Source organism: Rhyacophila brunnea, unplaced genomic scaffold (assembly GCF_057557595.1).
Source record: "Rhyacophila brunnea isolate RB1 unplaced genomic scaffold, BYU_Rbru_1.0 scaffold_5, whole genome shotgun sequence".
Classification (NCBI taxonomy): Eukaryota; Metazoa; Arthropoda; class Insecta; order Trichoptera; family Rhyacophilidae; genus Rhyacophila; species Rhyacophila brunnea.
In genome coordinates this window covers 31,115,825-31,141,902 of record NW_028233170.1, presented here as the reverse complement: position 1 = coordinate 31,141,902, position 26,078 = coordinate 31,115,825, and the positions used below count along the sequence as shown (strand labels likewise).

The window sequence follows — 26,078 nt, the reverse complement described above, 5'->3', positions numbered from 1 at the left end:
CTAGACGTCTCGAAAAAATATTTTGACCGTCTGAGCTCTAGGTACATACCTATATATAGGTACTGATAAATCCAGGGTTCCGGTCTAGCTCAGACAAAGTTCAATTCGAACCCTGGTATCACAATTTTTAGTTAGTAACTGGTAAACTGTCACTTTTTATCTTTAGTATGGTTTTTTTTAGGATTTGGGCTGGGCAAAATAACGCACCGGAATTAGTTTTATAACGGCAGGGTATATTTACGTGGATGTTATATAATTATTACATTGTTTTATAATTTGTTTTACGGAGGACAAAATTTCGTGAGTTCATTGCTTGACTGTTTTCCGACACTGATGCCATCTTGAAATCCGCTTTCAACGGGTTTTTTCAAGGCGACGTTGCAATATCTCCAACGGTCAAATTATGGCATTGTTGCCATTCAACATATTATTTTCTAACAACTCTTTTTCTTCTCCTTGCACTATCTAACATTCCTCTCTCTCAATTACAATACAAGTTATTTTTCCCATTCATTCTTTATACATGGTATTGCAATTTATTGGCGTTTTGTCTACACATTCTACTGACATGTTTCATACATTATTGTTAGCGACAGTTGGTCACTTTTTATACTGTTTAAGGGGTGTAGCCCAATTTCATTCGTCGTCTCGCATACTTTCTTATTTATTCACACCTGGTCTTCCACGAACCGTGTCCTCAGCCTCAAAGACACGGGCCGTGGGACTTATTTCTGGAAAGAAACGTCCCTCTGGGTGGTCAAGGGTGCGGCTCGGTGCAGTTTATTTGACTACGAGGCCAAGGGCGTGTTCAGGCCACTCTACACACCTAAAAGGTACTCTAGGTATAAGACCCGAAGTCCGAGGTCGTGACAGTACATACATAAAATTGATAACCATGTTAATATTTTCGGAAAATCATTGAGCGCTCCGGTTCGTAAAATTTTCCATTTCGAGTAGGTACTGTAATATTTTACTGATTACATACTTTCATTTTAAATAATCTATAGGTACTTATTTAAAACATTAAAATTCCGACCTATATTTTTACAAATTAAAAAAAATGGATAAAATGTATCTTTTTGGAAGTCCGACTATGAAGACTTATTCTCACTCACTATATCGTAGATATTTTATGAATACGTTTAATGTTAACATGTAATTTGATAAGTTTTTTAAAAGGAGACAAGAAGATTTTTGAATATTTAATAGTTTAAACGTATTCATTTTTAATTAGAAAAATATCGATTTTTATAAAAATATGTAGGTGCAACTTAATTTTTTATTTATTTAAATCGAATCGTGCTTTGATGCAGTCACGCTACCAATGCCCGAATCGATGTAAATAAAGGAATACAGATTTTTTGAGTTATCTATATTAATTTATATTGTCAAGAAAAAAAAATACGTTTCATATTCATAAGATATTATGTACCTACTTGATAAAAACTGACTTCCGAAAAACCCACAATTTAGAAAAATCTTTTCAATGTTTAGATACGTATTGATTATTTAAACTGACAATACTTATCAATGCAATGTATTAAATAATTATTGAGGTTTTCAAATTCACTGGCAGAATTTCATTATCATTATTTACGGAAAGATTACATCCAATGTTCTATATTTTATTTGTCTGCATGTAACCTATATTATAAAATAGTGAAATCAAAATGTTCTGGGTTCAATTTATAACTAAGTATATTATCAAATTGATATTTGAATGATATAATATTGTTTATTTTACTCCCCCTGTCTACACATTTAAACCTGTTTAAAAAAATCTTTTTATACGTTTTAACACATGTTGAAGTATTAAGTTCGAACAAGAACAAAGGATTCCAATAATTATGAATGTGGAACGAAAAATAAATACTTACTTAAATTATTATTTAAAACGTCACAGCGTTTTCCCATTCCGTTGCAAAACTCACTCAAAACGATACCGTAGCAAGGCTTTCGAGGTTCCGTCCCAGTTTCTCTATATGGGCAATGCAGTCTTTATCGCGCTTTCGTAGAGCGAGCGTTACCGCTAAGCTTTCCGTAGGCTAATGTCAAAAATTTGGAATAAATCCGTCGTAAGTATTCCAATAATATTGACATCCGTATGTTGCAACATCGAACGGAATATTTCTTGTATTTATCCCATAATGTAGTGCCAACAACGTTATGTATTAGCCAATTCTCAGTTTTCTTTACATTTTCTTTGCGTAGATACGAATCGTTATTGCGGATATTTCAGTTTTCATTTTTCTAACGCAATTAAATTTACTAACATCTCCATCTGCGAACCTGAGATAAAGAGCGAATTTATACATAAAGATTTCCCAGCAGTTAATGGAAACACTATTTTATTATGTGATTGCCTTTCAAGCATATTTATTAATAGTTATCATGCTTTTATATTCCATAAGTGTTTAGATTTTCCCATATAGTGCACACTCAATAACCATCGATGTAGGTACTTTAATTAGTAAGTGTTATCATCAGTGCTGTTTATTTGGCGGGCTTATAAAAGGTCCCGATACACTACGATGTTAATTACGTATCTAATAATTATATCAAACCTGTTTAAATTTTAAATAGGTAGGTACCCAAATATAGAATTGAAATTCTATAACAAAATACATAATGTATTAGTAAATAATGAATTGCAGAAGTCTTTGTTTTCGTGATTATTTTCATCCGTTTTTTCTATAAAGGTTTTAAATATCACCTAAGTCTAAGTAGTCAAAATGTCTCAATAGTACTTACTTAGTAAATTTTTGGCGGTAGGTACCTATTTAATAAACGTGTGAAAGATTGTGGGTTGTTTCCCCTGCAGGGTTACATATAAATTGTACGTATGCAGTTCACCGTGAGATGCTGTACCGTAGACAGATGGCCGTATAGCATTGAGATCGCGTTGTTATTTATGCTAACAAATTTACAGATTGAAAAAATGTTGTAGAACAAATATTATAAACAATAAGTAATTAAGGTTTTTTAAGTAAAAAAAATATAACTAAACTATACCGGTCCTGTTTATTATTATATGGTGTGGAATGAACACTTTATTCTGGTATATACCGTGGCGTAAAGAACGTTGAGCACCCTTAAATGTCGAGCTGAAAGTGTCTCAGGAGCAACTCCCCATGACGAAGGTTGGCGTGCATTAGAGTGTGCGTGATTCCTATTTTGATATATATATCATCAATCATCGATGAGAAAAAACCGTCTAGCTCACTGTAAAATTTCGCGAACTTTCTAAAAGCCGAGAAGTTTTCCCTCGTAGATACCAATTCGCAATGGACCGATTTGAGAAACTCTTCCCTTTCAACCGACATATGGGAGCACTCCCAGAGGATGTGATCAACGTCCCGCAATTTTCCATATAAGCAAGTCGCAGATTCTATTAGGCCAAGCTGACAGAGCTTGGAGACAAAACCACCGTGTCCGAGCTGAGAAGCCCAATGGGATGGAGTCAATCTGGTTATACCCATGCGCCACTGTATATTTGAAAAAAAAAATGCGTTTGTCTGACCTTGGAAGAGGAGGTGTGGAATGAAAACCACATATTATTATTGTGTTTTATTTTAATACAATGTGTTCCTTGGACATTGGAAATTTAATACCATGAAAGTACACCCACACACTGGGTAGGTAAAAATCACCAAATATTTTGTTTAGGGTTTTGTAACATACGTACAACTTACTTCACGGTGAAATATTCGATGAACAGCGCGATCTTAATGCTACACGGCTATCTATAGGTAGGCTCTCGTCGAGCAGTGCGTACTGCGCTGGCCTTTCATCCGGGAGCTCCGGGTTCGATTCTCAGTGAGGACACAATATAATATTTATGTGATTATCTCAAAGCCTGGGTGTCACTTATAATACTAAATACACTACTGTCATTGGACCTATAGGCCTGCTGTAGTGTTAAAAAAGAAAGAAAGAATAATCTATTTCCGATACAACAGCTAACGATCAACTGCATGCATACAATATAATTTTCGGGACACGGTTTTTCCTTCCTTCATAAAATATTTTATTTTTATTTATTTTTTTTATTTTTATTGTAGTTTATTTTTATTTGTTTAGCTATCTTTTCGAAACTAATCGGAGTAGGTAGGTATTCATAACATATTAATTATGGTAATTGTGCCGCAGATGCCGTCATGAGCTTTTATATATATATTTTATATGAAAACCTTTTTCCGTCGGCACATAGGATTTTCGATCCAATAATTGTTAATAGAAAATTTGGAATTTTCATACATTTTGATGCATCACTATCACAAACTAAGATTATATTAGGTAATATTGGGTTGGTGTAGGTTAGATTAGGTTAGGTTATGTTAGGTTCGGTTTGGTCTAAAAAGAAAGTTATAAAATCTCATGACGGCAGCTGCGGCACATTTACCAACATTTTTATTGTTTATTTATTTACCTATCTTTTCGAAATTACTAGGAGTACACATATTGTATTATATAACATAATAATTGTAATCGTAAACTTAAGGCTATACTTCAGCTGGGGCACGGTCTAAAACGATCGTGACTACGCGACGCGAAGATTGTGCAAATGACGCGTGCAGAACAAAACCTAATTTGTCATAAAAAGTCAACATGTGTCCATTTAAACTCATGTTTATTGTTATATTATATATTAATAATAATAATATATTCATTGACATGTTTTCTTTTTAAAGTAAATGGGTAACGTTTTTTAGTCATCTTCAGACGATTTAAGAATTAATTCCCCGTCGCCATCACAAAATAAATTGACGTGTTCACAGCTTGAGTTTCGCTCTCCGATTGCCAGCCAGTCAGAAATTTTGTCGCACCTATAGTTGAAAATTATTTGCCGTTTCACTGAAGTACCGTCTTAATAGAAATGCTCGTAAAGTGAAATTATTTTGGGAATTGGAGTAGGTAAAAGCATTTTCAACGAAACGATTTCCTAACGTTTAAAACAAATACCTATATTTATTGCAGCAGACAATTTGGGTTAATAGCATAGATACTTCCTGGGTTACCGAAATAACAATTCCCGCATGAAATATGGTAGACCTTATGATGAATTCCAAAGAAGAGACGAATGGAGAGCAGATCAAACGGATTATGGGACGCACGCAAGGGATGCTCAAGTCGCGAATGTTGAGTTTTTTGGGAAACAGCTCTGACATTATAACTGGAATATCTAATAAGGTAAGAAACATTTCATTATAATTCCGTTATATCTACGGAGTTACCAACCGCAAGTGATAAGAATGGAAATAATGTAATAACATGACTGCTAACACGTATATCGGTACGCAAGTGTAGGCAAAGCCGAAGCATTTGTATGATTGTTGTTATTAGGTTAATGCACCTATTTTACTTTTTATTGTAATGAAAAAGACAAATGCACCTTAATCGGCAGGTATTTATATAATTATTGTACATAGGTACCTATCAATTTATACCCAGCTATTATTTTTTGAAGTAGTACAGTTCTGTTGCCAGTGACGTGCGGTCCATAGGTGCTGACGGTGCTGTAGATATAGATCATCCCCATACATAATCGATAAAGTAGTATGTATGTACTTATTTATTGTGTAATATTATCTATAATATTATTAAAGTTATGTACCGGTATATATTTAAAACATTGCAGAGATACCACTCCGGTTTTACTAAATTTAATTATAACCAGCGTTGGAAATGGACAATTTTTCGAACCGGAGCCTCGATAATTTTCCAAAAATATTCACGTATTATACAAAAACAGCGTATGTATTCGATTTTTGTTATATACCTGCCAAGACGTCGCTGTAGATTGGTTTGTCGAATAGACCAAAAATGTCAAATGTTCAGGAGACGAAAAACAAATGTCATTATCCTATATTTAAATACATGGAAGTAAGTATTTAAATTGTTGTTTTTACAACATATCCAGCAGCTGTATTCATTACAAAGTAATTTAAAGAAAATGATAGTTCTGGTTCATTAAGATAGAAAAAATCATTCTGCATTAAAAGGTTGATTTCGACAAAAACGGATATTTAACAAACCAATCTATAGCGACGAAGAATTGACGGTTCAATGGGACAGTCTTGTGGAATGCAAGATTTGGTTAAAATGTTGTCGGCGCGGCAGATGAAAATTGAGGTTTACGTCACGTCGTTAACATTATTTTTTAAATATGATTCCGATAACTTTCGCATAAATTTAAAATAATATATTTTAATAAGTGATTATATTGCTTCTTAATAATTCACGATTCGGAGATTTCATGAACAGGAGCTGCGCTCCGGTGCATTCCTGTCCATTTCGAGCGCTGATTACAAAATACGCCCGTTAAATTAATGTACTATCAAGTAAAATAGTTGATTTTCATAGATTTTGGTGTACAACCACAAAACACCCATAATTTTGAAAATGTCATCACTAGTAATAGTCAACCTATAACAGGCAGTTATGAGGAGTAGAGGTAAGCTGTTAAAGATCCGACGTACCTAAATAGTGCACACTAAACTTTGTCATAATTAGTTGTTTTCGGATAATTGAATACACAGGTGGTGTTGGTCAGTTTTTTTTTTAATTCATTAAGCCTTGCCTAAATCAAACCATAATAGGTAGGTAAAAATATTCTTCTGTCTATAAAATATCTAAAATTATCTATGATTTAATGCCATAATTGTCGATAGTTTATAGATGTTGAATATTTTTTGACTATTTTAATATATTATTATGGCTTGGTTTACGCAGGGTTTATTTGAATTTTAAAAACTAACCAACACTATCTGCAATTTGTAGTCTTGAGTTCAAAGAAACCAAATACGTATGACAATCAAAGTGTAGTGTGCACTATATAGGATCTTAATAGTCTACCTCCACCCTTAGCCACTGACATTGATAGAAATCCCGGTAGGTATGCCGACCGGCGACGAATTTCAGATACAAAACAGTAGGTAGATATAGGTATTAGATACCTACCTTTATTTTAGTAAATCGTGAAAAATGCATGTGATATAATATAAGTATGTACAGCACTCGAAATGGAAAACTTTACGAACCGGAGCGCTCGTTAGTTTTCTGAATATTTTCACATAGTTATCTAATGTTATGTGTCTTTTATAAAAATAAAAGTGTTAGATTTTTTTGTTTTATGGCCATTCTATCTCAAATGGTAAAATTATTTTTTCAACGAGAAGGAACGACAATGTTGCCAATTTTACGACCCGGAACGGCGCTCCGGTGCGTTCCAGTCCATTTCGAGCCCTGAGTATGTACTTACTTAAATAATGTTGCAACTTGTTGCCAGTGTGGACATGGCATAATGCTTCATATTTTATCGTGTTATGTTTATTGCCCTCCGAACCATTCAATAATCTTTGTTTTGAAAATATATTTGTTTTCAACGTTATGTGTATAAGTCAAAATTGCACACACTTTGAATACCAATATGTTAGAATAATAGAATAACAGTACCGACACCTATATACCTATCTATAGTAGGTAATTCTATAGGTACCTATAAATACTAACCATATCTTCAAACAAATAAAAAGTGATTCGGAAGTAGGTACCTACTTAGCTAGATAGTAGATAATTACTACGAACTTATTGATTTTTGTGCGATTAATTGCATGTGGGCCGTCCCTGCGGGCTTGTTTCAATAAGTACCTACACTATTTTCCGCATTGTTAGGCGCATTTGGTGGGCATGCAAAAATTTTGCGCGTGAAATTTAAATGAAATAGGTAAGTATCTGTTCTACATGGCTGTTCTGTTTAATATAAATAAATTCCATATAAATAAAATCCAATAAATTTTTGTCAAATCAAATATTCAATAATACTTAGGCTAAGTAGGTACATAAAGAAACTTTATAGATAGGTATCTAAATATATAATATTATTAGATATATTAATCAACCAATGACATTATTAATGGACGACGCACTCAATACAGTAGCTAGCAAGTAAATTCGCGCATTCGCATATATAGGTAGACGTCACGCAATTTCCATTATGCGATATCACGCATCGGGAATTTATAGCAATATGACCTTTATTGTAATGGCGTTAGAGCAGTGTTTCTAATGTCAATGTTCATTTGAGCGAACCCGTTCGAGCCGAACCATTCGGCAGACCCAATAAAAAGCATCAGGAATTTATAGCAATATCACCTTTATTGTAATGGCGTTAGAACAGATTATGCCATTCGGCAGACCCGACAATAAAGTGAGTGTCATTTTCTTTTCCAGATGATTCGTCCATATTAATGTCATTGTAATCAACATACTTAATATAAATTTGACGTAACTTTGATCTACGGCGTAGAGTAGTGGCTACGGACTAAATTTGATTATTGCGTTAGGACAAGGGTCACCAATATGTACGATAACATAATTATATTGTTAAATCTTAGAAATTCCGACTACATTTAGGTAAGTGTGTACCTAATATTATGTTTTGGTCAATTCTTTGGTTCCTTTATAATTTTATTGTTAATGAATAAAAAAACTAATTATTATTTAATTGAATATACATCATTCAAAACAGCACAGAAACATATTACATGTTTCTGAAAGAAAGTGGTGCGGCGCGGGACTCGAACCGGCATCCATTGGCCATCTTGCTTTACCAATTAAGCCATCCGTGCCATATATAATAAATAATGGATAAGTTGACAAATAGCCATAGACTGACGTATTTATTAACTATGATTAAGTGTTTAATTTTAATTAATACCTAATTATTCGAATGCATTTTAATGTGTATATGCATATATTATTATAATGATATTATAAGATACGGATTTGGTACGACGTATCTTAAATTAGTTAGGTGATTGATTATTAATTATGCTTGTATGGTAGGTATGGATTGTTGATGAAAAAGCTTAAAAACAATGCAAGCCCAGTGCTTCCAAACGTAAGCATTCAATACACCGTTGTTGTACATGCATACAATACTTTCAATACTCAAAATACAAATAAAATATTAAATAATATTATGGTAATTGAAACAAATGATTAGCAAGATATTAGTGTAGATACCTATATCTTCATTGATTATATAGGACTACTCAAATTGTTATAACAAATATTTTGACACTTTTACATTTCCCTCTGTTTTCATAATCCATTAGTTTCGTTTGTGGTCCTTCTGCGTTTACCATAACATTGCATCTCCGTGCTTCTCTTAATATTTTGCTTGTTGATATTTATTTAGGTACCTACCTACTTGGCATGGATCTTGAAATGGCACATGTATTACCTGTCTAAAATGTGTATTACAAACTTTACAGCAAATATTAGCTTAAAGATCTCTTCGGCTAACTCCGTATGTTTAGGGCTTAGGCCGTCGAATACTGGATCTGGTTTGTTTTCGGAGGGCACCATAAATATAGGTATCTACGGTACCCAGGCCCGGTATTAGGGCTATTGGACGCAATCAGGCCTCGCGCCATAATTGACTTCCGGTGTCGTAATAAAAAATTAACGAAACGATGTATTAAAGTCGATTATTAATTGCTATTAAATAATTGAGTAGGTATTCCTAAGTATATTTTAACATTTTATACATTTCAAATGGGAGGCCCTTGTGCAGTAGAATTATAGAATTCTCGGGAAAAATCGCAAACGACCTGAATGATGTTATGCCGGAACTACTTAAATTGCAAATAAAAAGGGTTCTTAAAACATATTCAAAATAATTTTGTTGGCATCATGGGAGAAGCGGGACAAATACTAATATTCTTAGACGAAGGTCAAAATTTTTCCGTTGTACCCAATTTGTTACTGAAACGATATAACCTTTGATTTTCAATGACTAATTTTCCGATAATAATGTAAGAAAAATATGGGAATGTGACAACTGGACGCCACACTGTCGTAGACACGTAAACAGAACAAGACGAGGAATTTAAATCAGTTTCTATCTATTAATTAGTAGTTTTAATTCATTTTTTTATTGGGGATTGAGAATTACCATGCCTAAGACTTTATATAAAAATAAAAAACTCTTTTTTCGTTAATAAGTACATAACGTCTATTTATTTTCGAATTGCGTGGCGTCCAGTTGTCCCGGCGCCAAATCTTCCTAGACCCGAAAAATATCATCTCGTTTAGGTTAAGAAAGTAGTTTTGATATTCATATTAGATATCCAAATTATTGTAATAAGTACTTACCTATATAAATAATGAAGATTTCAAAGAAGTTGTTTTAAGAAAACTATCCACACTGATAAGCAAGATCCATTCCCATTATCAACCATGTTTCGAGGGATAAAATAATAATATAATATATTCTTACCCCATACCTAGCGGCCTCGCGCGCGCACAAACTTCAATCAGGCCTCGTACTTGCTAGAAGCGGCCCTGACGTTACCTATATCTGACATTTTAATATCGTCCATGTTATTGCATTACTTTTGGTCACTTCGGTATTTTTAGGTAAACGAAATAGTTTAATTGAAAATAATATTTGCCTGTGTTTTCTTTTTTAGTTGGAGTCTGCTCTCAGTCTGAGCGAATCATCGTCCTCTTACTCCACTGAGGAGTGTTTGAGCGAGCGCGACGCGGCCGTCGGCCAGTCCGATGCGGCCAGTCCAAAAGGTGGTTCTCTCGCTGCCATGCGTAAATTGCACACTTTGCCGACACTCGGCCTCACCTTCGAAGACCGGGAAGCACTCGCAAAGCACAAACGCAAACACCAGTCCTCCGTTGAAGAGTAAACGTCTTTCAGTCTATTATTCACACACACTATAAGTATGTCGACGTTAGGTTTGGTATGACTTATTCAATTCAAATATCCTTTTGGGCTCCGTTTGAATAAAAAAAAAAATACCAACTACTATTATTAAATTTTACAATCATGGGCCCCACATCGTGAAGCGGGCTCCCAGGCTAGGATCTTTGGTGGCCCCTCCTACCTATCGCTCAGCATAAAAGCAGTGTGACGCTCTACAGTAGTGTTTTACAAATGGTGTACGCACGCGGTAAAATTAATCTGAATATTTAATGCTTTTGTATATTTTAATACATCCATTCGAATTATAGAGATGTCGAATATTGATATACAATTAAAAATTTGTATTGTACAACCACATAATTTAAAATAATAATAATATTATTGAAGGAAAATAGCGACTTTTTTTACTATTACAGCAAATTTATGATGGGTGTTTATCTCACTTATCTGGTCGAGTCACTTAACCGGGACTCGCCTGAGTCCGGGCCTCCAGGTTAGAGCCTTGTCAGCCCCCTTGTGGGGGGCATGTTTACAATACTTCTTAATAGTTTCCCAAACTTTTCCTGCAACGGAACACTTTGCAAATCATGAAATTTTACCGGAACACCTTGTTTATTTTGTAGGGAAGGTAAATAAATACATAATCAACAAACTTAAAAAAAACAATAATTATTTATTTTTTATGTACTTACCTGCTTAATTATTTTTAAAACACAGAAAAATATAAGTGAATGAAGTTCTTCTCTTGGATCATTGAATTGCAAATCAGAATAATTGCAGGTACAATATTAGAAAGTAGAATTCTTTATGTCGTAACATGGGGCTTCTTCCTGGACTTTATTGCAGCATAATAAAAAAAATAAAAATCCTGCTTCGTCTGCCAATATGAAGTCAAACATATTATTTGAATTTGTTGCAGCATATAAAACCATTCCAGGTTTTAGCGGAGCATAGTTTGGGAAACTCTGACTTATTCTATGGTGGATTTACACGAAGCAAATGACAAGACCCGCCCCGACAGACTCAGCAGCCACTGTGCGAAATCTAAAAAACCGCACACCCACTCTTCACTTCCATTAAAAAAAACACCCAATAAGTTGAGAGAATAGCTAATATCTATTCTTCGTAAAAATCTGTTAATATAATGTTATATTATATACCTACCTACTCTGTGGAGGCCCATATGTTCCGCATAGGAGCGATCATGCTCGTGGAGTGTTAAAAATCAATGCATAAAGCAATCGACCAGAATGTAAAAAAATCCTGAAAACAAAACAATTCCTGTTTTTTAACACTTAGTGGTGGTTTATTGTATAAGCTAAATTATCTCTGCATACCTAATTCCAGCACTGGATTTATCGACACCCACCGTAGTGTAGTTGGTAGCATCACACGTCTAGTATTTGGGTTCAAATCCCGCCGGCAGGAATCCCACATCCTTTTAAAAAAAATGGAATTAGGCCATGGATTTTCGTTTTCTTTTTTCCTCCTGTGTATTCCCATCCTCTGCATAGAAGGTGAATGAATAGGTGTAATCAGTGTAAAAGTTTTTCCATGAGTCAATTTGCTCCATCCGATAGTTCTATCATTTTGTTTAGAGGAATAATTATTATGATTTAAGCCCATTGTCCGCCTCAAGCTGTTGGTAGTAGGGTCGATTCCTGTCTATATGTTGCTTTTTAATGTGTGTTTGATCCAGAGCAAGGGTACCCAACGGGTTGAACGAATGGTGGCCATTCCTTGTAAGAAAACTATGTTAATATAACCTAACATTCTGTGGATACCTGTAAAATGGTAATAAACCTAGATTTTTTCCCTTACAATTAAGTTTATATGGGGCAGATGTTGTGAAAGTCACTATATACGTGGTTTATTTGTATTATATTGGATACCTCGAATCTAAAATCTTTTTTGTTACTAGTCAGACAATGGATAAACAAAATGTGCATTAAACAAAATGTGCATTAAACAAAATGTGCATTAAACAAAATGTGCATTAAACAAAATGTGCATTAAACAAAATGTGCATTAAACAAAATGTGCATTAAACAAAATGTGCATTAAACAAAATGTGCATTAAACAAAATGTGCATTAAACAAAATGTGCATTAAACAAAATGTGCATTAAACAAAATGTGCATTAAACAAAATGTGCATTAAACAAAATGTGCATTAAAATTTACAATATGTTATTACTACCTCTAAAGTCTCAAAATCTATTTAATGTCAATAAGATGGATGGATGGATAATATGGAAAAAAAATGTATTGACCTTGTACTGACCTATTTAGCACAATGATCGTTTTGAGATGAGTCATACTAAATCTACTTTGGCTATGTCGGCACAACTATACTGGCGTGTTTAGCATTTAGTATTAGATTCATGATCCACAAGAAGCCAAAACCCATATAAACCTTCAGTACATTTGATTAACAAAACTGACTGAGCAAACTAGTTCAGATTTCAATTGGGTTCTTGGGTTCTTGGGTTCATGGGGTTCACTAGAGTCGATAGGTATTGTAGATGAATTCTTATATAGTAGATAGGTACACAGAATATGATGATCGAATATCCCATTATAAAATAATATTACACAAACTGAATTTATCGAAATACAAATTGTGCATGAATGTTATATGAATTATAAATAAAAGTCTATACAAATGGTTTTATCCAGTAATGAAAAGAACAAAAACATGTAACAATCCAGGGCTCGAAATGGATCGGAACGCACCGGAACGCCGTTATCGCTCCGTCTTGTGGAAAAAATAATTTGACCGTGTGAGCTAGATAGGTCATATAATAAAAAATCTAACACATTCATTTTTGTAAAATACTAAATTTGAAAACAACGAGTACCTATATTAATATCTTCAGAAAATAGTTGAGCGCTCCGGTTCGTTAACTTTTCCATTTCGAGCGCTCTAACAATCACTCTCGCCTGTTTATAATAAATTGGTAGCATCATTCAATAATATGCTGTGGGTCTGGATACAATTGTGACAGAATTACAATATCTGGAACATGGGCAAGATTTTTTTGTAAAGTTCACTCTTTTTTGGTACAGTTATGAGAGTTTTTTTTTAAGTAGGTAGGTATACGTTGGATAGAAGGAAGTTAAGATGCTTAGTACCTGACCCATATGTTACGGATTTAAATTCAATTACTGAGTCAAATTAACTTGATGTTTCTCAATGAATATGTATGTTTTCATCCGGACCATGGCCCCAATGTGTCAAAAGAATGTAACAAGAAACCTGTTTAACTATCACCACATTTCGAATGTCAATTTTTCTGTCCTGGACCAGAAATAGTTATTTATTTAAGCATTAATCTCATAATAAAATATGATATTATTTTCCAACAGGGAAGGAGATGAGTGGTACACGAAAGGTCATAGTGAGGGATCCATGACGGCCTCGGCAGCAAGATGTGACAACGCAATTGTTCGTGATGATGATGGTGATAAAGATAGCCTCAAATGCGAAGGGAGCACCGACATAGACAGAGAACTGTCATCATTACACCTGTCTCAATCTATCGACAGTAATATAGAGTGTAGCTTGGTAGCTACAGGGCCCGATCCGTATGACAAATTGAAAATAAAACAAGGTGATATAATATTAAATACTCAGAATTATTTGGTCAACAGCTAAGTAATATCTAGGTATACCTATTTTTTTTTTGTGATTGAACTCTGCAATAATGTTTCAGTTACACTTACAGTTTACTTAAATACTTATTTAGGTGAATTTAAATAATAAGAGTTATTTATGGAGAGCTTTGTGTATTTTAAGCACTTTGAATATTGCTAGTCGGGGTAATATAGAAGTCAAAAGAGTTTTAATATGCAATAGATTTCCATTATATTTCCAAGTTACAAAATTATGCAGTATTGTTCCAAATTGGATCTTTTTATTTTTGTTCATAGATGTCCATGGCTTTCCATAGCTTCTGTCATGTCAGTTTACATGAAGTTTGGTTGTATGTTTTAGATATTCCAAGCAGTGGATCTGCGAGCGATCTAGATGGTTATGGTCCCAGCACAAGTATTGATTCATCTGACAAAGATGGAAAGAAATATTGGGTGAGATCAGGTAACCAAAATAAATCTATCAATTTCACATTCAAAAGATAGTAATAGGTAATACGTTTAAAGGAATAATTTATATTAATTCAGCTGATTTGAACCTTATAACAAGGAAAATCTGAGTTCGGACACAAACTCGAGGTTCATTAATTTGATGTTAACTACTAAACTGTTATAATGATGTTTGTTTATAGAAGTGGTAATCTTTTCAGGTTCAGAAGGATCTGTCCAATCGTGGGCCTCCAGCTTAAGTTTGGACAGCCAATCCGATGAGGCCAGTGTTGAATTCATGAGACATTTTGTCGTACACTTATTTAAAGATAGTCAATCAATTCAATTAGAGCAAAAATCTAAATTTGGGCTGCTCTGTCAAGTAAGTGACATTATATTGTATTGTGCATGTAATAGGGTATAAACCAATAATTGATCTTTTACCCTCGAGTTTTAGAATAAAGCAGAATTAGGTGTTGGATATACCCAGAGGCTTTTAATATTGGTATATTTAACATAACAATCTTTCAACAGTGATTAGTGAAAGTTCAATCAAAATTTTTCAATACGCTACTACATAATACCTCGCTGTAGGTCCAAGATGTTTTTCTGGAACGTTGACCGTAAAGCAAAATGCTATAGGTATAACGAATCATTTATTCTCACAAAATCCTACAGGATTAGTTCCAATTTTAAGAAAAAAATTAGAAAATCTCGAAAGAGATGGCTGTGTAGCATTGAGATCAAAAAATTACGCGTTATTCGTGGAACAATTTAAATAGTAATTAATGTTCCTATTGTATTAAATTCAATACAATCATTAATTTAATATTGATTGGTACCAAATATTTGATAAAAACGTTGTCGTTATTATCAGATATTTGATAGGTATGACCAATGACATTTGCGTATGACACATATATATGAGTTTTTTTTGACCATGCCGGATCCTAATATGATATGTGGAGGTTTATATTAACAGATTTTTTTTTTTACGAGAAACGAATGTTAGTCACCCAGGCCAGATCCAGGATTCGAACCTGGGACCCATGAAGCCGCTCAGCCATCGTGGACATATGAGTACCTACCAGCATTTTATATAAATTATTATACAATATGATTGCATTGCTAATTTATTTACCTACCTATTTTCTTCCGTCTTTCTAGTATTCTAATGATTTTTGTTACATATTTTTTAAGTGTTTTATTTAGTCATGCATTTGATCTTAATACTATATGGCCATTTATTCCTGATACAACATCTCATGATAAACTGCAAAATCTGGAATTTGTACTTTTTCAAGACTAGGATGTTTATTCATTGTTCGTAATGTAAAAGCACTTTTGACAAATCTTTCGAGGTTAACCGTTGGCCGAGTAGTTCTTATCAAGTGTCATTAATTGTCAAATTTTATGATGCAGGTGTTCATGACTTGTTATTGTGCAGCATCTGGTACAAATATTTCCATCTCCAATAATTTGTCCAAACTTTTCTTGCACGTGGCGAGGAGGGGTGGAGGTAGGCTGTGAAGATCCGACATAAATAATGCACACTAAACTTTGTCAGTCATACTTATGCGTTTTTATTCAACTAAGAATTTAAATTAAAAATTATTATTGCTAAATAAGACTCAATTGAGACTTGGGAGCTTAATAAAAAAAAAAAAGAATTTAAATTGGAGATGGTGCTGTTTAGTTTTTAAAATTAAATTAAACCCTGCGTAAACCAAGCAAGGTGAGGGTAGACTGGATTCAACATAAATAGTGCACACTAAACTTTGTCAGTCAAACGTATTTATTTTTATTAAATTAAGACTACAAATTGCAGATGGTGTTGGCTAGTTTTTAAAATTCAATTTGTGTAAACCATGCCATAATAGATGACAGTCAAAAAATATTCATCAATCTATAAAATATCTAAAATTATGTTATTGAGTCATACATAATTTTAGATACTCTATAGATATATATCTCCCTTGATATTATTTGGTTTACACAGGGCTTAATTGAAATTTAAAAACTACCTAACACCATCTGCAATTTGTATTCTAAGTTCAATGAAACGAAATAAGTTTTACTATAGTCCGACAACAAGAAATCGGCGATAACAGGAAGTCGCTGTAGTCGCATATAGAAGACTTCTCAGTGACCTACATGTCATGGCGCAAAGTAAATAATGTATCAGCTCTCTTTGTAGGTGCGACTCCTTTTCTTCTTCACAATAAAGCAAAAGTTTACTAATAATAATTCTAACAACACTCCTGATCGTTTTAGACATATTTTTACTATAAAATCCTTCAAATTACGTAAATTGATAGATCCATACATCACGGGAGCGTAAAATAAAATCATAAATTTGGGGGCGTTCTTCATTTGAAAACGGAGGTGCGATTAGCTGTACTGGAGGAGATTGTTAGTTCACAGTGGTAACACGTGGACAAGATGTTCTTGTTCGACAATAACAAAGTGTGCACTATTTATGTCGGATCTTCTCACTTCTTCGCCACTGATAAACGGTGTAATGATAACGTAACGATAAGTATAGAAAATTTTAATACATAATTGAAACTAGTGTGGCTAGCAGTGCCGAAGACTCCATACTAGGCGATTATTTGAAGCCTACCTTCTTAAGAAAAATATTTTTTAATTGCATATTATTGACTTATTTATATAATCACTTGATTTTATTATATTCTATAAAATAATTTATTTTGCCGAGATATGCCATATGTGTAGGAATGTATTACACAGATAATTATTACAAAACAATCTGATAAGGTTTTAAAAAATATACCACAGCACGCCATCTGTCTTGACATAAATAAAGGTTGGATTATGTTTCCAATAATTCTCAAATTTTTTCCATATGGACTTTACGTCACGTAGCCCCGCCCAGTCTATCGAATTGTATGAACTCCGATGTAAGCTCCGATCGCAGAGCCTAAAACTAAATAATTAATAATTAGATAATTTAAAAAAATAATTTCTATGGTGTTTAATCGAAAATTAATAAAAATATAGGCTGTTTTTAAAAATAAAAGAACTTTTATCTAATAATTTTTGATGTGTATAAATGTTTTGAAAAAATACGTACTTAATTTAAACTGATCGCTTAATTTTATATCGTCAGCATGCGCGGCTCCATCATTAGGTCAATTAGTCAATGAGCTCCCAAAATAAATACCTTACAATCGACAGAATAATATTAATAATATCTACAATGTCATAATATAATAATAATCGGTGGATTTGAAATTATAAGGCGTACGCTTGTTTTTGTTTTGTATTCTCGATAGGCGAGAATTCCCCGCCAATTGCCGGACAATTCAATTCTTGACCCAAAATTAATATTTTTATAAAATTTTCTCTCTCATTTCTCATACATTAGACAGAGAAAGATAAATTCAATATTCGACGCTTTGAGTTCCAAAGATCCTTGCATTACAGGCGTCTCGCCCATTGTCCGAGTGTGAAACAAAACATATTTTCAGCTAATTTTGCGAAACAGAATGATAAAGTCGACTGAATTATGGAGTCCCATTCTTCTGCCACGCCGAAAATTATTGTATACTGTATTTTGTTCTGACAGTTGACAAGTTTCGACGAATGACTTTTGGTTGTTTTAAACGTATTTAAATAGTTTTTGGTGTAGTTATTATACGAATTTACACACAAAGTTTGGTTTTTAGTGATTTATTACATTTTCGTGAAGTTTTGTGGAATTTACGACGGTTTATTTGTTTGAACTGACACAAAATGTCTAATTCAGTGGATTATATTTTAAACGAAATAAAGAATGGGACATTTAACTATGATAAACGTCTACAAGCGAAGATATTAGGCAGGTACATGCCGGATATGAAAATAATTCAAACAACAAAAGAGAAAAGCAAAGATGTTAACAGATATTTCAACAAGAAAAGCTATCATTTTTGTGAATGGATATGTGGTTGCAATGAAATGAATTTATTTTTTTGTTTTCATTGTTTAATTTTTGATTGCAAAAATGAAAAGCAATGGACAGAATTTGGTGTTGGTGATCTAAAACATCTTAAAGAAAAAATAAAAAAGCATAGCAAGTCAACAGCACACATAAATAATTCTATGAGTTTTGTTTTATTAGGAACAACAGACATCCGAATTCAGTTAGATAGTGCATACCGCAGATCGATTGCTGATCACAATGAAACTGTCGATAAAAATCGTTTAATTGTAACAAAAATTTTAAAGTGTATTCAATTTTGCGGATCGTTTGAGCTGGCCTTACGAGGCCATGATGAGTCTAAAGAGTCTGATAATCCTGGTATATTTCGTGGATTAATAAATTTCATGCAGGAAATAGATATTGTTATGAAGGAGCATTTAGAAAGGTCAACTTCATTCAAAGGAATTTCGAAGACTATCCAAAACTAATTGCTAGATTCAATATTAAAAGTCACTCAAGAAGAAATTAGATGTGACATAAAAAAATCTAATTACGTAGCTATTCAAGTTGACGAAACGACAGACAGCTCTACAAAAACGCAAATGGTTTTTGTTGTTAGATATTTAAAAGACAATATAGTATGTGAAAGATTTTGGAAGTTTGTAAATCCAGAGGTGTGCACGGCAACAGGATTAACAGAAGAAATTTTAAAAGAGCTGAGAATCTTGGAAATTCATCCTCGACAGCTAATAGCGCAAAGCTACGACGGAGCGGCAATAATGAGTGGAAAAACTGGAGGAGTTCAGACGAGAGTCCGCGAAACTTTTCCACTAGCACAGTACATCCACTGTTATGCTCACCAATTTAATTTAGTTATGCAAAAAGCATCCACCATAACCACTGGTCTGAAAGTTTTTTTTGCCACCGTCCAATCATTTTCTGTCTTTTTTTCGAGATCACCAAAAAGAACGAAAATATTAGATGAATTCGTCAAAGTGCGTCTACCGAAAGCAGCTCCAACTAGATGGTGCTTCAATGCTAAATGTGTGGAGACAGTTTTTTTGTACCGAGAAGACATTTTACAGTGCTTAAATTCAATACTGGACAGAGAAAATGACACCAATACCCTAAGTCAAGCCCAAAACTTAATAAATAATTTGGAAAAAAACACTTTTATTTATTGGTTGACTTTTTTTCACAAAATAATGCCTCATTGTCAAATTTTATTTAAACAAATGCAAAAAAGAAACTTAGACGCTATTAAGATAAAAACATACATCGATAATTTAAAAAAATATATTTCCGAAATCAGAAATGAAGCTAGCACTAATCCGAATTCCAGCTGTGCAACGGGTGACCATAAAAAGAGACGGATAGATGACAATAGCAACGCAGTAGCAATTGAAGTCTGTGATACAATTATAGTGGAAATAGAAGCACGATTCACATCCAACGATCATCTCATTATATCCGATTTGTTCAATAAAGAAAATTACGCTGATTTTAAAAATAATTTTCCCACAAGTCAAGTAAATTTGATAAAACAGTTAGAAGAAATAAACATAACCAAGTTAAAAAATGAATTATTGGTGTTTTATCAACGAGATGATTTGCATGGCGCTAATAGTGCAGTTTCTCTTCTACATTTTTTACTCAGCAATAATTTCAATGAAACATTTTCCGAGTCGATCAAAGTTCTGCAATTTATTTGCGTCATACCAATGACAACAGTTGAAAGTGAAAGATGTTATTCCACTCTCAAAAGAATAAAAACCTTTCTACGCAATACGATGGGCCAAGATAGACTGACCGCTCTTGCAATGCTCAGTATTGAAAAAAAATATGTGGGAAAAATAGACAATTTTTATAATCGTGTGATTGATGATCTTTCAAAAAGTAAAGAAAGAAAAGTGGACTTAATTTACAAAAAATTATAACGCGTTGTGTGCAATTTCGGTTAACAATGGGTTGGCGTTATGAAAAATGGACATTTTTTGAAGGGTAAGTAGGTACCCACCTATAACAATTTCTAGCACTTATTATATAATGTATAAAAAGTCAATTTGCAATACGTCTTTTAAGTATACAACGAAAAGGCAAATTGAAATAATATATTCAAAATTGACCTACCAGTTTTTCGGGCCTAAGGCCGCCAATGATCGTCAGTGAGTTTTTGAAGTTTCATTAAAATAAATTAGTGTGTCGTTGTCACTTGTCATTAGTGTGTACGAATTCATTAGTAGTAATACTGTATTATCTTCTTATTTCTCGTATGTATACCTGACAAGTGTGTTCTTTTTATCAGATCTCCACAGCCTACCTCTTTCCAAAAGTCACCCTTCGCCACTGGTGGCTAGTGTTGCATTTTGGTTGATAACAATAATTCTGTCATGATCACTTGAAAACGTTAACTTCCTCTGTAACATTCCAAAGCATGAGGGTAAAAGAAATGGTTTTAGTGTAGTCAAATGTAATGTGTTTTATGTGTGAATATTATTTGTAAAACTTATAGAATATATTTTTTAGAATGAAACCGGTAGACTCTGGTTTTCTAGATTTGTAAATGCACAACGCGGCCGATCGAAGAGGGTCAATGAGACAACGTTCTACTCCCTGATTCAGTATTTTGCAATAGTACTTTTCGAATGTGCCGAGGCAGATGATTTTTCACCCGCCAAATCGTTGATGAATATGTGCTTTACATTTTACTTGGAAGGTAAAAAAATGTTTTATTTCGAAGGAGTCAAATGTAACTCAAGTAGAATGTCACCAATCAGTTAAGTTCGACCTCATATCATTATATCATAACATAATACGCTATCGACTCGGTGAAATCTCCTTATGACTTGCATCAACGTTTGTTAATCTGCGTATCAACCTGAACATAATGTATAGCTATTCTCATTCAATTATTTGGTAAAAATCGAACTCAGTATGGCTACAAACCGAGCCTACACAAGAACAAACTTGTATTTTTATGGAACAATACCCAATTATTTCATTCCTTTCCTTTACTATTTGAATGTTAAATCACCGAAATGAATAGTCTAAAAGGATTGTTCGATTTTCAACTGATATATAAGAGAATTTCTGCAGTCCCATTTCATTTTAGGATACATAATTTCCAGTTTTATATTTTTATTTCCCGTAATTTATAAACCTGAAATATATAAATCTCAATTAAAATTACCTATTTAAATGTTAAATCCATTTTATTTGAACACATTCTATTCAATGAATGACATTAATGAAATGAATTCCAGACGCATCTGGTAATATTTCTGTAAATGTCATGTCTACAATGTCCAAGACTAAGGTTACACAATGCGATTGTATAAGTTTGTGTTTTTCTTTTGTATACACCCGTTCATCAAACAATGTCTAAGCAAAGAAAAACATTGTTTGTTCAAAAGAAAAGGCACATTCTCGGAAAGTAGAAATAACACATTGACTGATTTACGTTTTACCTTTATTTATGTTTTTTTTCTGTCAGATCCTTCAAAAGCGTAAAATCGTGATTTAACTTTATAAACTGTCAAATATAGTAAGGTATGTTTACATACATTATTTCTTGAACACATCTTGTTCTGAATTGACATAATTTTCTCATCAGCACTGCTGAAGAATAGGCTTTATGTTTGGGTTTATACGGTACTTACATTCTTCTCACAACTTGATGAAAATGGTTGGATATTTTTTTATATTATAATATAATGTGCACCGTAGTTAGTGACATATCATTTCCACCACCGTCCACCATTGGTACCTACAAAAATTCATAACGAAGTACATAATGAGTAGACTGCACTTATTTGACTTTAATAATTTATTTTATTATGTTTAATAAATGTATTTGATTTTTGATGATTGTTTTATTGAGATTTCACTTTATCATAATGTCACATTATTATGATGCTTTATGAAATATTTAATTGATGAACTAACCTTACTAACCGAATGAAATATTGTTTCAATATTTTTTTAACTATCTTATTCTAATAGCCGCGTAATACTTTCAGTTGAGGTACCGGGTTGCGAGCCGTATAAGGAATATCTGTACACATACCTGAGAGACCAACCGATTTGGCATTCGCTTAGATTTTGGAATGCCGCCTTCTTTGACGCACTGCAGTGCGAAAGAGTCCACAGGCCTATTGCCACCAAAGATGATGTCACTTCTAATAACATGGAAGCATTTTTCGACGACAAGCAGTACCAGGAAAATATTACTTTTGGACAACTAGGGTACGGTTATGCTAACTAAAAGCATTAGCTTTATTATAATAGAAAATTTCTATTTATTTAATAACGTAATCTTAAAAGACCTCAGAAACATACATAGAAATTCTAAAAAAAAAGTTGGATCGACTGGGACTTGAACTCACGTCTCACTTTCCGGGTAAGTGCTTTGACCTGTAAGCTATCCGTCTATGATTCATGCAAATTATTTCTTATACTTATTGTTGTTTTAACTTAATAAAACGCAATTTTTTTGTAGTTTTTATTCCACTTTTAATAAATAGATTAGGACCGGTTTCATCCGCCTCAGAGGGACATTTTCAGTTTTCATTTTTTGTCCCTCTGAGGCGGACGAAATCGGTCCTAATCTATTTATTAAAAGTGGAATAAGTGCTACATAAAAATTGTGTTTTATTAAATTAAAACAACAATACAATGCAGTTCCACCATGAATTGACAGTTAACAAAATAAAAGAAATTCTTATACTTATGTTTAAACTGAGTTACTTCAAATTCCATCAATAATAATGAATTACCGCGTACTTCGGAATCTGCGTCATTAAATATTTCCAGCAATGAGAGTGATTTTTCGCCAGCGAAAAACAGCAGTGAACGGGCATGTTTATTGTCAAGTAGCGATACTGAATGAATATATTTCTCTATGCTAAATTTAATTTAAATCGACAACTATGTATTTTTATGTATAAATATTTTTATATAGGTATAAATAAATTCGATTTATATTTGAGTTCAAGAATTATTTACGTATTTTGAGTTGATTTTAAGTAATGGAACCTATCTACCATTTTTGTATGGGCACCTTATCTTTTTTTACACGGTTTTGTTTTGTACGGTTGTCTTTGGAACGTATCCCCCGTGCAAAAAGAGGATCGGGTGTATGTAATTGCATAAGATTTAGTCATAACTAATAGACAATCGCTGTATTACCATTAGCCGGCCGTCATATCTAAACTCGCCTCGTCTGCAACTTGTTGAATACGTTGTTGTGACGTCATCGTTATTCACAAAACACACGTTGCCAAATGGAGCTCCGGAAATTGGTCGAATGCAACTTTTTAGTCTGAAAAAAACATCTAGTGTTGTTATCAACAAATCATATACTTCTCGGGCTGCGAGTCGAAGACACCAGAATGCATTCGAACACCTATGAATTGGTCATTCCTATAATGGCTCGCCGATCGCCGCATCCAAATATCTATACGTTTCGAGAGGTTACGTGCGACTGTAGCTAGGTGGATGTGCGGATGGGCGGGCTTCATAACATGCAACACCGGATCGACGTTTGATTTATGGCTGTGCGGCAGACGAAGCGAATTTAGATGTGAGAGCCTTACTTGTCAATTTGAATATATTATTAAAATTCTATCTCAGAATTTCTTCAAAATGTTTATTCAATAGTAATTATTAATTTGTATGTTAATAATTAGCTATGTTAGTAATGAGTGATTGACTCATGGTATTGGCAAGTAGCGGAAAGAAGTGCTGCATTTAGTTAAGTGAGAATGAGAAATGCATTAACTACTGGCAGGGAATCGCATGTGCTTGCTGCTGAGGCGCTTATTTATCGCGCGCATGTTAAGTGTGAATACATCACTGATCTAAATGTATGAAAATAAACACACCACTTACAAGTGCATAACAGCAAAGTGACATGTAAATAAGAATGACGTGTAGTTTTGTACAAATGAAAAGCATTGAAAGCAGTTAAGGGTAAAGATGTAATGGATATTATTGTGCTTTAGCTGAAAATTACATGATAATATTATGTACCTACTGTGATTTTGAATTTTCTGAATATGACATAAAATGGCAGTAAAATAATGATCTGATTTACGTCTTTGATTCAAATTGTATTGTCATAGGAAAATAGATGCAAATATGATATTTAAATCTTTTCATTAAATTGATTGTTATAAAATGATAAATATCTGTTTTAAAAAACAGATTTTGATTTTATTTAGTTTTACAGTTTGAAGTTATCTAATATAAACCTGATCACCCAACAATAATAAAATTAGTATACACAAGACAAGATGACAAGATACATAAATAAACGTTGATCACCTTTAATAATAATTAGTTATACATTGTTTTAATAAAAAATCTTATTTCCAGAACCTTTACATATAACATGCATGCCTTTGGATTGAGCAGAGAACTGTGTACAGAATTTCTAAGGAAACAATGCATCATTGCCAATTTAAGCAAAGGTACGTGTCTTGAAACAGAAAAAAATTAACTTAATTAAATAAAGTATTACTTAGTGCTTAATCAAAAAATAAATTTCACTCTTTCAAAGATTATCTTGTCTAGTAGTTATTCAATCACCGAACAGCATGTCCGGCTCAATAAAATTAATAAATATCTTATTTTTGCAGAACAAGAGAAGATGCTGCGCGACAATGTTGAAAGAATGTACAAAGAAACAGACCCTTGGAGAGTCTGAAGTGTCCGACAAGTCGACATCTTGGCAATCCTATGTAAAATAATGTGATAATACGGGGCTATTTTGAAAGAATTTAATAAAATAATAAATTTATCGTATTTTATTTTCATATAGGTGAAATTTAAAACAGATAAGTAATTAATAAATAGATAATATTGAAAAATATTTCAAGTAACTCTTTTCTTATTATAATTATGACATTTAATGAAATGTGATAAAAATGTGATCTGGAATATTAATAGCATTCTCGATGGAAGCAATAGAAGGTTGACAATAAAGAGTTGGTTTTATGAAACATTAAATGGCTTTCATTACCTTGCCTTACATATGTCTTGGAAAAATGAACCATGAATGTAACATCAGAGAATAGACCAAATATATTGAAGAAAACCTTCTTCAAGATGACCAAAAGTGTAAAACAAAGCTGAAAACTACACTAATAACGTCGACGATCAGATTAGTTGCAAACCTGCTTTGCAGATTTAACTTTGCTTTGCAACTTTCTTAATTATATTTTAAGATTTATTTGCCAAGGTAATACCCCGTTTACACATGCATGGATTTACTGCTGACAGTACATATTATCGCGGCCATAACAATAAAATGCACGTGTAAACATGTATTATCGTGCAAGTTGCGAGA

The 26,078-nt window shown here is 33.2% G+C and overlaps 1 protein-coding gene across 2 annotated transcripts; it reads left to right on the top strand.

Annotated features, from left to right (window-relative positions):
- The first annotated feature begins 1,984 nt into the window (after positions 1-1,984).
- LOC147066284 (uncharacterized protein KIAA0513) lies at positions 1,985-25,728 on the top strand. 2 transcript variants are annotated; one of them, XM_085955363.1, is made up of 10 exons: positions 1,985-2,075; positions 4,978-5,190; positions 10,479-10,702; positions 14,092-14,336; positions 14,720-14,821; positions 15,027-15,187; positions 21,257-21,506; positions 22,750-22,975; positions 25,106-25,200; positions 25,369-25,728. In XM_085955363.1, the coding sequence occupies exons 2-10, from the start codon at positions 5,044-5,046 to the stop codon at positions 25,434-25,436; spliced, it is 1,518 nt and encodes a 505-aa protein (XP_085811489.1). In that variant the 5' UTR covers positions 1,985-2,075; positions 4,978-5,043; the 3' UTR covers positions 25,437-25,728. The 2 variants fall into 2 exon arrangements, with proteins under 2 accessions (XP_085811489.1, XP_085811490.1); XM_085955364.1 differs by having other exon boundaries at positions 21,257-21,446; positions 25,369-25,703.
- The last annotated feature ends 350 nt before the right edge of the window (positions 25,729-26,078 follow it).